Raw genomic sequence first — 18,526 nt, forward strand, 5'->3', positions numbered from 1 at the left:
CAACATCGTGTCTGTGCATTAGAGATGGCAACTGATCTGTTAACAACGGATTGTCAATCAGACGAGTCTTACTATTGTTCATTATTTCAACTCAAGGCATTGCTTAGTTCAAGCATTTGATTCACTTGATCGTGCCATGTCTTTCTGGGATATCCCTGAACCTTTCTTCCATCTACTTCAGCGTCACAGGTAGGTACACAATATTTAATTAAAAATAGTAAAAGAATGTTTAAATTTTCAATGTTATTTTTTATTTTATACAAATATATGTAGGTGGTATAATGTTCACAGCCTAGATTAACATAAATAGGTAGTTAAATTTTATAATATCATTTTGATTACCCTACATATTATTACAAACAAACTAATTTAGTTGTTATATCTTTAATAGGAAGAATGCCAAAGTATAAAGTAATTCTTTTGCATTAGATTGTTCTAAAAAATACAGTGGACAAACACAGTTTAATATTTTAAAACACATAAAAAAATATCATGAAAAATGGAAAAATAAATCTTTACAAGAAAATAAATATAATATATATTATAACTACTATTTTCACAAAAATATATTGAATAAATATTTTTCACAAAAAATGCATGTTGAATTGAATGAATTCTTTGCGAAAATATAGTTTAAGAATGATTTATAAACAATTTTAACAATGAATTGACTTAAATAATGTTGAATATACTCTTTTCACAAACAAGGACAGTTGAATATACACATTTGACAGTAAATACAGGTAAAATAATAATAGCCAATGGAATTTTTCACAAAGAATGATAGTTGAATAAACAGTTTTCACAACATTATACTGAGCATATCGTTTTCACAAATAATTATTGCATATCATGTTAGGTATAAAGTTCAAATAAATAATAGAAAATTAAAAACATCAGAAACTTGTTATAAATCGGTAGAAATTGGGTATTCGGGGGCTTAATATTATGTGTTAGGGTGCGTATAAGCACGCGAGCCGAACTGCTAAACTGAACCACGACTTATGGGAAAGAAACGCCCGGCTCGCGCATTTAGTCTCGTGTCTATAGGCATTATATATAGTACCTACTTACCTACATCATGTTTTTACAATTGTTATATTTTTATCGTAAATGTTCAGATTAAATAAAATACCTTTACACCTAGCATGATATAGATATAAATAATATACATAATACATAAGCAAAATAATATAATTTATGGATTGCTTTATAAGACAAGTAGTGTCTCTTGACATTTGTATAATATTGGGATGTACTTGGTACATGGTCAGAGAATGATTAGCCATTGATATAAATATCTTGTGTAAATAAGAAAATATGTCACTAATTAATTGTTTTGGGTCATGCTAAGTGCTACTCTTATAAACAATTCCTTGACCAACTTTTCTGATTGTAAATAGAACATAAAAAATAAACATATTTGCCATATTTGGCAAGAGAAAGTTTCTAGGTAGCACTTAATTAATTTGCATATTGTCATCAAATGGGCAATCGGCGCCATTTTGATTTTTTTACATTTGAAAATTACTTGTAAAACGCCAATTCTAGGTCCTTTTCGGCTTTTGGTCAAATTATGATCAGCTGATAAGCATAATAACATGATAGTTGTGTTTATTGGGACCTTTAAAATGTATTAAAATAAACCAAAATGGCGTCGACTGACCTTTTTATGACATTTAATTTTATTCAAACATCCCAACCTAAGACAAGAATTTTATAGGAAAATATTATAATACATATTTGAAAAATTTGTTTGTTTAATTCACTTGAAAGTTTAGTTAAATTTGATAAAAGTTTAATTATGAGTTTCGAAGTATATTTTTGTTATCTGTATTAAATGAATAATAATTCTTATTATAATGTTTGATAAATAAAACACAAAAGAAATAATAACTTTTTTCGACACTATTTTAGAGTTTTAAAAATAATTTATAAGAAAGTGTAAATTTTCAAAAACAAAATAACATCTAAGAGACAATTTTAATATAAAATTCACAACAGAGGAACTTTTTACCGTCAGGAATAAGTATGAAATACATTTTTGAAAAAATGTCATCATTTCAGTCGTGATTATAATTTTTTTTTTTTTTTTTAAATTTTTATATTCTAAATGATTTTGTGAATGAATGACTATAAAATGTAATGAAACTATGTTATTTCGAAAACGGCGAAAACATGTTTTTGTAAACAAAATTGTTGCTGTTTTTATACAAACTTAAAAAATAACACAACAAAAACAAGACGAAACTAGGCAAGTATAAGCAGAGATCTGTTCAAAAAATGTTGATCTGAATTTTTCTTGTTGATAGAAATGAAATATGAAAAAGAGTGTTTTCGTTGGGTGAAAAAAAAAGCGAAAAATTCAGTTTGTATTCTTTTGTACAAACCTCAAAATTAAACTTAGTTTAAAATATTTCTAATACACTAAATCGAATAAATGCACGATTGCTGCCACATAGTAATAGTCCTTATATGAAAATATCAATGTTGAATATTTGATGATAAATCCAATAACGGATGATTTTAAGTAGATTCTCAAATTTTTGACTTTTTGCAAATGGTAATTAATGTATGAGATTTTGGAACGCTGTTCCGGTTATTGAAAGCTTACTAAATATTATTGAAAATCATTTAAAGCTGTCTTGGCACACTCTATTTGCTTCGTTCACATGCATACATACGCTTCTGTTATTCCGAACTTATAATGCGACTCTCGAAAAACTATGCTTAAAATAGTTGAAACGCCATTACGTTTCGGTTCGCAAATGGATACGTAACATTATATAGACACAAATCTGTATTTAATCACAAAATAAACACAATAAAATCGAGCTTAGTTCCGGTTGGTAAAATTGTCGAGTTCAATCACTGCATAAATAATTATATATTAAATTTATAAATCATTATTATTGTAATTATATCAATTAATTGTGCAAGTTTGCCCATGTAATTGAGAGGCTGGGCGCAAGGTTACACATTCTTGACATTCCTAACAAGGTTAATTGCTTTAAGATAAACCCTATTACACCAATAATAACAGTAATTACTGCTGCAAGTGATGGAATGTAACAGTCATTTCACTGAAACGACCGTGAACGTGATATTAGCTTTGGATGCAGCCGTCGGATGAGTGTCATCATGCAATTATTATGAAAACGGAGAGGATGGGTGGCGTACACGTTTTTTTTAGCCGGAACAACAGTCTATTTTTTGATAATAAAAAAATAATGTCAACTCTGGGAATGGCATACGACAGATCATCATATATAGCTTTCTAGAGCTCCTGTTTTATGTCAAATAGCAACTCTGGGAATGGCATACGGCAGATCATCATTTATAGCTTTCTAGAGCTCCTGTTTTATGTCAAATAGCAACTCTAGGAATGGCATACGACAGATCATCATATATAGCTTTCTAGAGCTCCTGTTTTATGTCAAATAGCAATTTCCTCATAGATGAACTATAATTATTTGTATATTTGTGGGAGTTCTCAAATAAGTAAACAAAACCAAACTACCGAAATTGAGAGATGAAGATTTGCTTTAAAAAACTTTGCTATATCCTCGAAAACAAAAATTACATTCTTTAAAAATTGTGTTTAGCAAATGTATACCTACTACCAGTAATGATGAGGTTTGGAGTTCTCAAACTGACTGACACTATGAATGTTGTCTCAATATTAACAACACGACTATGGATAAAGTCATGCTAGGTAAATAGTCTTGAAAGATGGAAAGACAAATGAGTGAATTAATAACTAAACATAATCAAGACAAATGTGATCGATATTATCATCACTTTCTAACATCGATCGGAATATTGTGGACATTTAGTTTGGACATTAAGTAAGGACTGTTGGAGTAGCACCATAAATAAACCACTCTCAGTTGCACGTCCCACAGGGACCCACTGCCTTGTACAGTTTTCGGATGTGTGAGACAAATTCAAGGGAGGTCTATATATATGCAAAGCTGGACTGAAATAATTGGTATAATGATGTGTCAAAGATGACAAAGTTCACCCAATATTACAACAAGAGAACTGAATTTACAACAGGAACAAAATGGTTTTGCACAGACTGTTTGGGTCTTATCAATGCAGCACCCTCTTCAATGTTTTGATTTATGGATTTGACGTAAGTAGAGTTTAAATAAACACTGAATTGTTATTTATTAATAGACATAACATTAGATAGGAGTACGTATCATTTACTACGCTCATGTTTGTGGATCGTAGTAAAATGCGAACTGGTTTTCGAGGCTATTTTAAAATTTGCAAATTGTGGTGGTTTGATATTAGAAATGTAAATATACATTGCGGAAAATTTTCATATGTTATAACACGGAATTTATAATTCTGACTAAACATACCGCATTCTCCCAACACCGACAGTATTAAAAATATTCTAAACTGAGAAAGCAGACTTAGATGTTTTGAATTTCACTAAATATATATCTTTACCTCAGAAGTAAAAGGTCGGTTGTCCAGTTTTTTTGTGAAAATGAGTTATGTCTTAGACCTTTTTAGTTTTTTCAGTATCTACAAAGAGGTATAAAGACGGTTGTCCTACGACAATGTGAAACTAAGTTAGGTCAACATAAAAGTACTGGTACATATCCCCACAATGTCCAAAGGAAAAAATACTATTTCCTGTCAGTATGTTTTTTTTTTAAAGAAAGACAAACATTCCCGGGTTACGAATAACCTGACAATATTTGAAAATCTCCTACTACTACCACAGTAACCGGAAAATGTTGCTTGTGTAGTGATGGAGCCAGTCAGCCGAGAAATTGAACACACTACGCCTGGGTGGGGCCCAAGCGCGATGTCAACTCGGCCACCGACCGGTCAATAATATACATAATATACTTATTTTAAAATGATTGATTGAAATGAAAATGTCGATTCGATATTAGATTCTTAACTAATAACCCACTTTGAAGATATTTTTTCGGTCATAAATGTCTAACATTTAAAAAAACGATTATAGGAACAACATTTAGCTCAACCTTAAATTAACTTAAATAAAAGCACCTACAAATTATGAAGATAATTATGTTTGCTATTGGAATTAAATATCATTGGATCAATTTGTACTGAATTCATTTTTTTCCATATTTTTATACTCTATGCAGCGATTGAATTTAAAACATTTCACACCCGGAAGGTAATCTCCTCATTTGTAGGTATCTTAGTTTACACCTGGTTTTACTTCATCTAAGAAATTTACGAACCGGAGCGCCGTTCTGGCTATATTCAAGCACTATGAACGCAAAAGCCGCATATTGTTATTGGTGCTTCACAATAACAATAATTTTTGATGAGATGACGAAATTGAACAATATTTTTTTCAGACTAGCGTTTTACTAATTTCATTTTTTGTATGGGTGTGACGTGAAAATATTAACTAAATAAATGCTCTAAAATTAGTTTTAATAAAAAAACCCTTTTTTACGTCATCACTTTGTACACATCTTTCTTCTTTATCTCCTTACACTACTTCGCATACTTTTCTCTCATTTAATACCATTATTCTCTCATTATTTCATCTTGTTCTTACATCCTCTACACTTCTTTATTATTCTACTTTATCTATAGTTTAAAAAATGTCGATTTTTTGTGTTGAAAATCGAATGTTTTTTGAATTACTGGTCAAAAGTCACGGATGAACTTTGTAAGGTATTTAATATTTGTGATTTTTAAAAAATTATTTCATATCTTTAGAAGTTATATTAGTTTGATATAAATATAGTTAAGGATACACTAAGGGCCGGTTGTTTCATAACTACTTAACTACAACAGCGCAGTGGTTAAAATTCGAGAGATGGTAATATTTCTGAAAAGTTTAAACTTATGTAATTTTATTTTCTTTTATCCCACAGAAAAATATAAAATACTTATTGCAAGCTCAGATAAATGTTAGGTATTTTATCGTACCAGTTTATTAATTATGGATCGGTAAGTACTATGTAATATTAAATTAACATTAGATCTCAAATGATTTTTCTTGGTTGCTTTAATGATTTATTTAGGTACTTTAAATTTCAACCACAGCTGTCATTAAACGATTGGCCTTTAGCATTAGATAATAAAGTAGATTTTCTTGACACAATAACTGCAGTGAGACATATTCATAGCTAGATCTATGTATTCCATCTTATCATGGTTATTTCTTACCCTAAACACCCGGTGAAAATAGTAGCAACTCCTGGAATCAGTTTGAAGTATTCACCAGCTGTTTAGTAGATTCCAATCTATCATGGTTACGCTTTATCCTTGAGTAATTTGCTGGCGCTGGTATGGAATGCTGCGAAGATCAACGGATTCCAAGCAATCACCTCTGGTTATTTCTTAGTAAATGTGTGGCAGTAATCCAGAAGTTACATAAATAAATGTTGCACAGATCACTTCCAATTTGTCATCTATAGTTACGCTTATCCATGAGTAATTATCCGGCACTGATATGAAAGACTGCGCAGATCATTGGATTCCAATCTATCATCTCTGGTTGTTTCTTATTAGTATATACTTTGAGTAAAGGTATGGTATAATGTAACCTGAAGTTTCATGGAAGCTGGATGGTGCACATTTCAATGTATTCCAATCTACCATCCATGGTTATTTCTTACTTAAAGCACCGTTTAATTCGTTTGCACTGGCACTGGTTTAAAGGTAGAAACTGGACGCTTGATATGGGCTGGATTCCAATTAATAATCTATATTATAGTGTGTTCAGAAGTTACGTATATACTGGATGTTGCATATTTCAATCTTTGTTGATCACTGATTTCTTTGAGCTGGACGCCGCACTGTTCAATGAATTCCAATTGATCATCTATGATTATTTCTTACTCTGTATTCTGAGTAAAATTCACTGTGGTACATGATATGTCCAGAAGTTACGTATTATATATTCCAATCTATCTTCGTTACGCACTGAGTGATTTCTTTGAGCCAGTAATAAGGTAGAAACTGCCCGTTTTGGAGTTCAATGGATACCAATCTATCATCTATGATTATGTCTTACTCTAAGAACTGAGTGGATATATGTTAGCGTGTCCTGGCGCCGTCCTAAAGGTAAACACAGACGCTGAGGAGTTCAATGGATCCCGAAGTAAACGTACGCCCTGCACCAGCGGATGGCATCTTCTTTATCTTCACAGCACATCGGGTAGGCGAAGTTGGACTTTGTAGCTTTGGCGCACCTTTGACATAGTTCCAGTATTTCGCTCTGCAAATAAAGAAAAACAGGTTGCTATAGTTATAGTTATTGTGGAAGATTTGAGGCTTTACAAAAATAGCGAAATACATCAAATACAGCTACAACTAGAGGCGATACTGCGTACTAATATCTCGTTGAAAGTTTTCGATAAGCGAACTTCTATTAGGCAGTAATTTAAACGTTAAATAAATATAAATTAATATAGACGGTGACAGATTCCGCTATAAGTTTAAAGCGTTTTATACAATTGTGTATTGCTTGCGATACAATCCCATATAGACCTGTCACAGTTAAAAAGATGACGTGTTATAAGGATGGGCTTTGTCGATATGTGCTGTGATCTGCTAGCCAGGCTATATTTGAAAATTATGCGACCCCCTCTCCTACCTACTGCAGGAGAAGGGGTCAGAACAATGTAAAGAGCGCCGTAATTACGCGGCTGTCATCTATCAAAGTGAAAGATCTTATACAAAGAAATGATATTCCGTGGCAGTTCCCAAATTGATCCGACCCCCTCTCTTGGGGAAGATTACATCGTAGGATATCAGCCCAACATAATGTGTAATGTCACACCTAAAGGATATTGCAACTCACGTCATGTGCGCACTGCGTCATCTGGTGGAACTTCTTCACAAAGGTGTCGTCGGGGAGGGTCCAGGTGGGTCTTGCTTCTCCGGCTTCTATATGAAGCCACACTACTAGAAGAATCAGCAGGACGCTCATCTGTAAACAAAGAAAAATTGATGTTTTAAAACTACTATAAAAATTATTTCATTTTAGTATATTTTCAATTCAGAACATAACTTTTCCAATTTTATAATTATTAATATTATAACTCGACCAGTAAAAAATAAAGTTTTTTTTCTTTCTATAATATATCTATCTAGTGTCGGTAATATGGTAAAGTTAGTTTTAGTGATTTGTCATAGGTGGAATTGCATGTACAGCAAGTGATGCGCGCGCGCGCCAGGATCTGAACGGTTCCGATTGACATTTCCGAACCTAAGCCGATCGTGGGGAGCAAAACGCAATCGTTCGTGGATATCCCGGAACATGCTAGATCATGATGAACTAGAAACAAGATTACAGGCTGTTTCTTGATAAACTTTTAGCAAATTCGCAATTGTGACAGTATATTGGTATCTCTAAATAGAATAAAATAAAGTCACTCTCCGCGTCTGTCTGTTTGTGCGCTTAATTCTTTAACGCAACGGAGTTTGACAGGGTTTTCACCAAAGATATTAGAAGAACGAGATGTGCTATGCGCAGTTCGTACTGAGTGGAATTGTTTTGCCGAGTGTCGCCGGTTTTGTTCACCAATACTACTGCACACCTTCGCTTGCGCTAAGGTATCCGCACTAATACATAGAACAGATTTCTGTGCGTACACGTCCCGATACCGTTCAAAGTACCCTAATTAGGTAGTACTCCGGCTACGGTCCGGCGGTCAACATAGCATATCTCGTTCTTCTAATATCTTTGGTTTTCACCATCATTTAGAGAATTTCCTACGGAAGGTTTATATATTTATTTATTTATTTTGTAAGAAACAAACAGCTTTTATATAATATGCAGTGATAGATATAAATATACAAGTTAATTGAAGTCAAGCCACAGAAGTTTCTTATGTTAAAGTGCATTAGAAATGAAGTTTTAGTTTCTTAAAATTAATTTGGTGTTAAAGTAATATATAATACATGGATATTATATTTATATCTTATGATTAAAAATTGTAATTATGTAGGCTACATTATATAAGCACCTACATGCAGAGGCTGTATTCCAATAAGCACGTAGCTACCGCCATATTGTACTCACATAAAAATATTAATAACATTACAAAATTACAAAATGTTTGCATGCATTCAATGTACACTTACAAAAATACGCGTGAAGACAAATCGTAGCGCCGCGCGTACCCTACCGAACGCCCTACTAAAATGTGTCAAAAGCAGGAACTAAGTATGCAAAATGACGCACATGTCATATTCAAATATTGAATAGTGAGTAAAATGAGTATTGCTGCTTTATTTAGAATCTGTGGATGCCACTGCCTGCATGAAACAATACCGTCAACATAAAACAATAATAAACGAAACTTGTCAACAATTTTTATTTTTACTATTCTTCAATTAATTGATAATATAATATTCCGTTTGTTTTTCATAAAATTGATAAACACTATTCCGAGAAAATGTATTATTTTCAAGAAAAGGTATTTTATTGACCTGGCAAACGTCAACTTTGTATGTTTGTTTTGAATTCTGCACAAATAAAATAGGTATATCGTGCTATACTAATACCGAGAACTTAAAAAAGTCACGTAATTTGTTTTACATTTAAAATATTCAATTACTGGAATTATTTTAATTTTTTTTTTATCTGTTATTATTATCGCATCTTCAACTCTTCGTGTACCGGGACTATATTATAGGGGTGCGCTAGCTGATTTTATTTATGTAATATCTTAATAGTTTTTTGCTAAATGATACTTTTGTAAATTGTACTGTGTTCCCAGATAATGCGTTTATTTATTTATAATAATGGTATTAATCTAACATAAGTAGTTTCCTCAGAATAGCTAGTTATATTTGGAAGAGAGGTTAAGCCCCCGCATTCCCAATTTCCTCAACACACGAGACACGTAAGAGGTTAAGCCCCCGCATTTCAAATTTCCTTAACATACAAGACACGTGAGATGTTAAGCCTCCGCATTACCAAGTTCCTTAACATACAAGACACGTAATAGAGGTTAAGCCTCCGCATTCCCAATTTCCTTAACATACAAGACACGTAAGAGGTTAAGCCCCCGCATTCCCAAGTTCCTTAACATACAAGACGCGTAAGAGGTTAAGCTCCCCGCATTCCCGATTTCCTTAACATACAAGACACGTAAGAGGTTAAGCCCCCGCATTCCCAACAAGACCTTCTCCTTAGGAGATTAAGCCCCCCGCTTTCCCAATTTCCTTAACACACAAGACACGCAGAAGTTTAAGCCCTCCGCATTCTGAATTTTAACCGATTTATTTTTGAAGATAATATCTGTACATTCGTAAAGCCGAAAGAGTAATTATTTGAAATTCCCTCGATAGAAAAAAAACCGCAAAGTAAGCTCCGAAAATTGTTAAAAAACACGTTTTGTTTTTTTGAAACTAATCGAGGCCACCAGAATCTTTCAATTTTGACACGACCAAAACAATCAAGTTGTTTTAACATTACGCAATTCAATTTATCTGACTATTCTACGAAACAGTATTTAATAAGTTTTCCTGTTTGTGCAGGTGTTTTAAAGATAGTCCTATCAGAAGTCTGTTATTTTTTCCACCTGACCACGAAGCACAAAGAATGTCAGAGTCGCAAAATAAGTACACATTTATTGACCTGTTGATCGATTGATCGGGTGTTTTTGAACTATAATCATCCATATTGTAGCAGTCAACAAATCAAAGTCCGTAATTTCTTCTGAGTGGGCAATAAAACATCAACACACCAATTGAAAAAGACAACCTCTGTCGTATTATCAACACCAGACGAACCCATTTTTATTAAAATAGTCATTTATATTGGCACATCTATATATAAATATGATTCCCACGGACAAGGAGTTTATTATTGTGAATCATAAATGTTAGGAATCAGAATAGTATGCTCTCATACTTAGGAACATAGAAGCATTATTTTAAATGCGAATATATATAGGCATTCTCAAAGTCTCTGGACAGACTATTGGGGTACATAGATAGAGCTAACATTAGCGTTCAAAATATGGGCCAAAAACATCGGTTAATTGGCCTCTTTGAGATATCACAGGCTTCAGTTGGTTTCGAGCGCTAGCCGGGTATGGGTCTCCAGCAATAACTTAAAAATGCCGACATGTACACTAAGACGCTGTACAAGCCGTTCTGGAAAGGTAGGAAAAATAATGGTGTAATATACAAAAGTCACACATCTTCGAAAATAAGTTCCCCTAGCCAATTATTTAATAACCTCTTGTCAGATAATAGTTTCATTTCATAAACCATACAATTTTTGAAGTGAAACTTCTTTAGGCGCGTAATGGATTTTCGGGGACGGAGTAAAACCGAGTCAGAATCGACACGAAAATGCGGGTACCCCCACCACCGCTCACCGTTCACTGTCCCTCTCTCACCATATGCGCTTGTTGAGGTGGGGGAGCCGCTCACGAACGTTCTCTCTCTTCTCTTCTTTCCTCTCTCTCAGACACCAGCGAACTGCGCCACGCCAAGCATCAGCTGCTTGGTTAGTATACTGCGTCGTGAGTGTAATACGAGTGAAATACGTAATTGATTGTGGTTCATACGGTTAATTTGAAAATAGAGAGAGAGGAATAAATTAAATTTGAAAATAGAGAGAGAGGAATACTAGAAGTTTCACTTCTGTCTTGCGTAGGCTTGACACACCCACTTTTTTTTATAAAAGTGTTGCATACACACTAAAAAAAAAAAGGTGTGCACTTTCTCTTTACAGGTGACACAACTTGTGTCATCTTACTGGGCTATAAAAGGAGCAGTGTAAGTCAAGGTTCAAAAGTAGGTCACTTATTATCCGAACGTTAAAGAGGACAAACGTGAATAATTCGCTCTAGAAAACAACCCCTTAAAATGGACACCACTGCTGACGAAGCCGCTCAAATGGTGGCACTACTGCAATCAGTGTTGCTCGGCAACTAAACTTTTACCGTTTTACCGTTCGACGGGTTTTCAAACGGTTTCAAGAGACTGGTGGCTTCATACAAAAAAAAATCGTAATAATCATAATAAATATTTGTTTAAATTGGCTATTTTAACCTGCAATGTATAGAGTGAAGGACTGCAAGTACCATGACGTTCGGGTGATTTGTCGGAATTGGCTTGTCTGTCTCTTTTGCTCTGCGCTCGGTCAACTGAGCACCATGGAGATGGTAGCTCACCGCTTGCTGTCGGCAAGCTATCCCCACACCCCTCCTACCCACTACCAGTGATGTTCAAATACGATCCCTGTTTTCGGTTAATGTTGCTAAGAATGCTTACTCTATTGTAATGCTTCAATGGGACAGATACAGTATTTAATCAATTTAAAGTAGCCCTGATGGTGGACACCAATGCCGTCCGAACTTTGGCGAAAGAAGGAGAAAGCATAACAGGGCAATTATTCGCAATTATCAAACCCAAAAAATAATCACGATATAATTTAGAAGTTCTTCGCTGAAAATCCGAACATTGGAAATTGTGTTAGCTAAAACAGAAGCAACACCAAAATCTTAGTTACATTACAAGGAACGCTAAAGCACGATTAACCAAGTGATAATCGAGTATTCGATTAAAACCCCTCTGGGACCGATAATTTATCCAAAATTTGATTATCAAAACGCTTAACTGATATCATTTCTTTGCTTTTTTTCGTAGCGTGAAAACATGGACATAAATAGTTATACTACGAAAACGACTCCAAATATGAAGTGAATTTATCAGTTGCCCGATTGTACCAGTTTGTACCACTAGTTTGTATAGACGCATTATCAAAACACCCTGGATCGACATGTTGACTCATGTAAAGGCTTTTTGTAAAATAATCAAATATAGCGAAATATTATTGTGCTGAAAAAAAATTAAGACAACTTTAAAATATTTGGTCACGTCGTTAAAAGCGACCAAAACAATTTTACTCATTTACGAAAATCAAGGGAAGTTTATAGAAGACGTGAGCAAGTATAGCCCAATACGACGATATAGGTTCTAACTTACAAAGGTTGGGATTTATAACTAGATTATCAAGAAATTTCAACAATATTGAGTGCATTGAACTGTTATATTTTGTTTTTGTTAAAAGCCAATCAAATCTTGAGTACAACAGTTCTCCCGTCTGGAATCCGCATTATAATATTCATATACAAGCTATTGAAAGAATTTTTAAGTTTTAAAATGGGCATTCCAGCAAATTTGTTGAACTACAACACTCATTTAAATGATCCGAATATTATGTAAGACAGAAGGATCTTTACTGACTTGGCATTTCTTTATAAAATTTCAAATGATGCATAAACATGCATTGATAAGTTATTAATAGGGAATTCTCGTGCATTTTGTAAATAATTTATTTCAATAAAGATAATTATTTTATTATGTGCCTCTTTTTTTTCTTTTTTTTTAAATGCATTTTCAATTTTTTGTAGTTGTTTTAAAAATTGCGTGCTATTTCGGCTCTGAAAACGGTCATGCGCCATTTTGACCGCTACGTCACAAGTGCTACGTCACACCTTTGCCGCCGCCGCCGCCTCGGTTTGCAGGATCTACTCGGGCCGGTCAACAGTGACGTCATCGTTCGCCCTTGAACGCTTGATCAATCACCGGGCGTTTTTAGCTGCATTGAAATATTTCGTTCGCGCCTGTTTTTAAAGTCATTATAACTTTAATAAATGATTTTTGAAAATTATAAAAACTATGTATTCTTGTGTCTGAAGTGTTTCTACATGTGAATAATTAATAATAAGTGATTTTTTGGTGTGAAGAGAATTCCCTATTCCATAACGTAATATAGTAAGTCGTAGCTAATTTCGGTACAGAAATTCTGTGGCTAATTAACACGTGGAGAGAAATATGTAGTTATGTTGAGTCAATGGACATGTTCAATCCATCACAAAATAAATGCAAAAGATTGTTGCTGGGGCAGTTATATTATTTTCATGTAGTGTGTACATGATGCATTGTCATCGACAACGAGTTTATCTGCCAAGTTTCTGCTCGATCGGATGTCGGGGAGTGGGTTAATTTCCACTTCCAATATTTCATGATATCAGTATGATAAATAAAAAAATGGTGGAGTAAACAAGCAATTAAATAAATATACAGAGCTAGGTAGAATTTATGTGTTCACGAGGAAGTATTTGAAAAATAATTTGAACAGCCAGGTTCAAGGAAGGTTCACATCTTGTTTTGCTGCGATATCATTTAGTGTCCAGTTTTTGTTATGTTTTTTTTTTGGTAGCCTTGCATTCTGTTTTCAGTTGAAATACTGTTTTTTTAATCATTAGTATCATTAGACAGTGTTCTCAAGGTAAAGGATGCGCTGTCTGGATATAAGTCCATAAAGAAAGAATTTTTATTTTTTTTCAAAATGTTTCTGGCTTTCGTTCTTCAAGAGTGTTGCCACCGCAAGCCATCATTTCATATTATGGAGAGAGAGAAGAAGAAGACTTACATATTATTTTTGTTGGCAAATTTAAAAAGTATAAAGAAGATTTGAGTCGAATTCAGACTTATAAGAGATGAGATGTTGAATAGATGGGAGGCAATTTTAGATAAGACTTGATAGAAGAGTGAATATTTGTTTAGAGAGGGACAACCAAAAAATATGTGATATAAAGTTCCCACTTCTAGACTACAGAGGGTACAATCTGGAGAGACAAACACGTGAATTTTTAAAAATGTGAAAAGGAACGGAATAATGTCCAATCCTCATTTGAATAAGTGAGGAAATTTATTTTTTTGAGAAATGAGGGAATTGTTGAAATTACGGTTTTGGGATAGTCCTTTGTATTGAGACATAGCAGGCTCCCTTGGATTAACTAGCAATGTGCCAATACTCTGATCAAACATTACGGGATCTATCTTAGAGGATGGAATTTATTTATTTATTTACGGACAAATAGACCATTATCAATATAATATTTTTTACACGAATAAGAAAAAGAGATGGCAGTAAAATGAGAGCATATATAAATGACGAGCAATGACAATATACATATAATATAAAAAGTACAGATGGAAGACAATTACAAGTGTTACAAGACAATTACAATTACAATGCATGAAAAAGGTTTAAAGGGCTTTAAAAATTACACATTACTAGACATCGGATTATATGCACTAACAAAGTGCCAAAATAAGCATGCAAATATGCACTAAAAAAGGCCGAAATATGCACTAACAACTCTTGATTTGCCCAAAATATGCACAATGCAAAATCAAAAAACCATTTATATTTTTATTTATTTTAATTAAAGACCGTACAAAAACAGCGAAATATTCTTAAAATTATGCATAGTTTTTGTGACAATATACAACTAAGTATTTTTCCAAATTTTCGAGCTCAAATTTGTGACGTTTGTCACCCAGTATTAATTTGTACGCCGAAAACGACCTCTCTACGTCAACTGACGTCATTGGACAAAATTTAAAATTTGGCGCCATTTCTGGAGATATCTGTTTAATGTTCTTCATATCTTCAAGACTCGGGTTTTTAAGCAAAATAGAGTCTAAATTTTTACGAATCTTTTCTGATATTGAATTAGGAAGGGCGTTGGCGAGTTCTATCATTGTTTCCAGTATTTCTATTGCTTTAATTAGAGGAAGGTTTTTTGTTTCCAATTTTTTTATGGTATCTGGTAACTTGTGGAAATGTGTTGAGATGAGGGCGATATTCTGTTTAATGGATGCGTCTTCAAATGCTAGCTTGCTTGAATGAATTGCAATGGCCTCAGAACTGTCAAATTGCCCAACTACTTGTTTTACGGCCTCAAATTTTTCAGCATAGAATAATACTGCCTTTAGCCAAGTACCCCATCGAGTAATTATGGGTTCTGGCGGCAATGCTAGATTTGGCAATTATTGCTCTTTATAAGACTGCACACGCACCGTCACGTTTTAAAAACACTTTTTTTGTAGAGGAAATCAATTTATTAACATTCCCATACTCTTGCCGTATCTCTTCTGCAAGGCGATGAAACCCGTGAGCTAAGCAGGTAATGTGTAGTAAATTTGGATAAAAAGGCTTGGCCAGCTTTCACCATGTATGACGCAGCATCAGAAACAAACATGCAGATTTTTTCATCAGATGGTACCTCCCGCTATTAAACGAAATATGCACGATTTGGGAAAAAGGGCTGAAATATGCATTAACGTCGTAATTAGAGAGTTATATGCATTTGCATATGCAAATATGCAAATGCATATAATCCGATGTCTACACATTACGTATCGACTGTCGAAATTCATCTAAGCTTACACCAAAACATTCAATGCTTTGGACTTGACGATGAGTTGACAAGTCTCGACATTCTGGACAAAGGAGAATGGTAACCATAATTAGTCAAATGTTGATTGAGGAACAGCTATTCATTATTTACTACGGGACGAATGTCAAATGGGGGAATGTGGTTTACGATGGTAACTGTAGGGTTGGATTAAAGAAAGAATTCGTACTATTGTATTCCTTCTAACGAAGGTTGAATATCCGCATGTTGATTGGCACATGTTTGGCAAAATGTTTTATCATCTCTTGATTACATTATATTTTTTTATAAGCTATATAGCTATTTTGGGGAAACTACATAGGAAATAAAATATGACATTCTTTCTGCTTTTCGTGAACAAGCTTCCCAAGTAGATGTATCTTCAAGTATTCATCGTTCATAACTAATATCTACCCAGTGTTTTCATATCCCCTATTTAAAACAACTTCACAAGAGATGTCAATATGTCAAGATGCCACAAGAGAGATAAATATATAATGTTGTACCTATTTGAACGATTTGAATAATAATTGTGTCAATATCTCAGGTCTGTGAAAACTATTAATGCTCTTATTCAGTTCTATTTATATCTCATGACGCTTGTACCAATCCCCCCCCCCCAACTGCTCAAGTCTGACACCGACTTATCAACTAGCAGGACTATTAAAAGGACACTGCCACCTCAAACACACATGACACACACACAGCTGTTAGGAGCAGATGCGGATCTAACGGTCAGCATTTCATCAAATGCTGACTGGACTTCTTTACCCTATTGGAATTAAGGAACGAGCACAGGGCTCCCGGCCTGATGGAGGCCTGGAACTCATGCCCATAGACAGGTCCGAGAGGTGCCCGAGCAATCACAATACTAACCTAATGTTTAAAGCGCTTGAGATGATTGGCGGCCAGTGACCGATATTTTCTTTGTAACATTTACCCCACACAAGATAGGAAATACGTTCCTTAATGCATAATAAGTCAGCAATGGGGCTGTTGTGAAAACGGTTTAAATTGAGGACACATGACTCAGAAAATAATACCTATATGAAACTCTGCATGGGGCCCCAAAATCGATGTTGAAAATTAACAATGAAATTTGGTGAATTCGCCAAAAGTGTTATTGCATAAAAATCACAATCAAAATCAAAAAGTTTTTGCCCATCTCCCCTTAAAGAGCTTCTTGGTTGTGTTAAGTGCCTGTATTTTGAGTCTTAGATCCGTCCCTGGTTGGGAGTGAAAAGCAAACACTAATAGCTGGAGGAAAAAACAGTATGAAGAAATATATATATATCCATCTTTGGCGCCAATGTTCTGCCTTGATTGGAAGATGGCCCAAATATCTGGGAACCACAAGACACGGCCAAACACGCAAGGACATCGCTGCTGAACAGCATTAAAGGGACTGGCCTACTGTCAAAGGAACAAGGTTGCACATGGGAGATAGTGCAATGGACCTATGGCCTGAGTGCTTACGGTAGCTATGCAGAAGGTCTTTAGCAACTTTGTTACCATACATGTCATTGGTGTCATAATAATTCGAACTGTAGAATTTATCCTGATAACCCGGCTTTGGCGACATCGGAATACATCTCGGCGTATAGATTTAATGCTTTCTAATTTAATTATCTTGCATTTAATATCATCTGTCCTAGATTGTGCAGTTGTCAAGTATTTAATTCGCTGTAATTAAGTTGTCTGTTAATTATTTATTCAAGGGAAATAATCAAGGATTGTTGTGTTGATTTGCATTTATCAAAAGGTAGAACTACCCTTCCCTAAGAAAGAGTTTAAGATAAAGATATCTATCGAATGAAAAACCTGTTTTCGCACATTTTCAAGAGTTTTTATCTAGGTATCAAGGGACTCTAGACCAGAAATGGTTGCCAAACTCAATAGTGTGGCGCAAATATGGCATTCAACCTTTGGTGGAATCAATTGGAGCAGAAAGATGAGGATATGTTATCATCAAATTAGACCAAAAATCTTGCACAAAAATTCATGAACCTTTAACATCTTATGTATAATTTTGTAGGTACTATTACGAAATATTGCATTATTTGTATACAGAAAAAAATATTTTTACTTGCTCTTTGGCCTCTGAATTATCAATAGGCCTATTGAAAACAAAATATTTCACAACTAAATGAAACAATCAAGATGTGTCAGAAAAAGTAACACCAAACAAAATAATTTAATTGCCGACTACTGTCAAAAATTAGGCCTAAATTGACGTGTGTTGATATTTTATTTAAATTACGCATCCGTAAACAAAAATATATTAATAATCT

At 34.1% G+C, this 18,526-nt stretch overlaps 1 protein-coding gene across 1 annotated transcript in view; it reads right to left on the bottom strand.

Moving 5' to 3' along the window:
• Window positions 1-372: 372 nt before the first annotated feature.
• The window catches only part of LOC149409720 (uncharacterized), a 31,810-nt gene continuing 13,656 nt past the window's right edge, over window positions 373-18,526 (bottom strand). The window contains exons 2-3 of the mRNA XM_089649487.1: window positions 7,820-7,948; window positions 373-7,234 (exon numbers count right to left, since the gene is read on the bottom strand). Of these exons, the coding sequence (XP_089505613.1) occupies window positions 7,103-7,234; window positions 7,820-7,948 (261 nt within the window). The 3' untranslated portion in view covers window positions 373-7,102. The remainder of the gene's footprint in view (window positions 7,235-7,819; window positions 7,949-18,526) is intronic.

The sequence above is a fragment of the Hesperophylax consimilis genome, chromosome 30, assembly GCF_061612785.1.
Source record: "Hesperophylax consimilis isolate HC1 chromosome 30, BYU_Hcon_1.0, whole genome shotgun sequence".
In the NCBI taxonomy this organism is placed as follows: domain Eukaryota; kingdom Metazoa; phylum Arthropoda; class Insecta; order Trichoptera; family Limnephilidae; genus Hesperophylax; species Hesperophylax consimilis.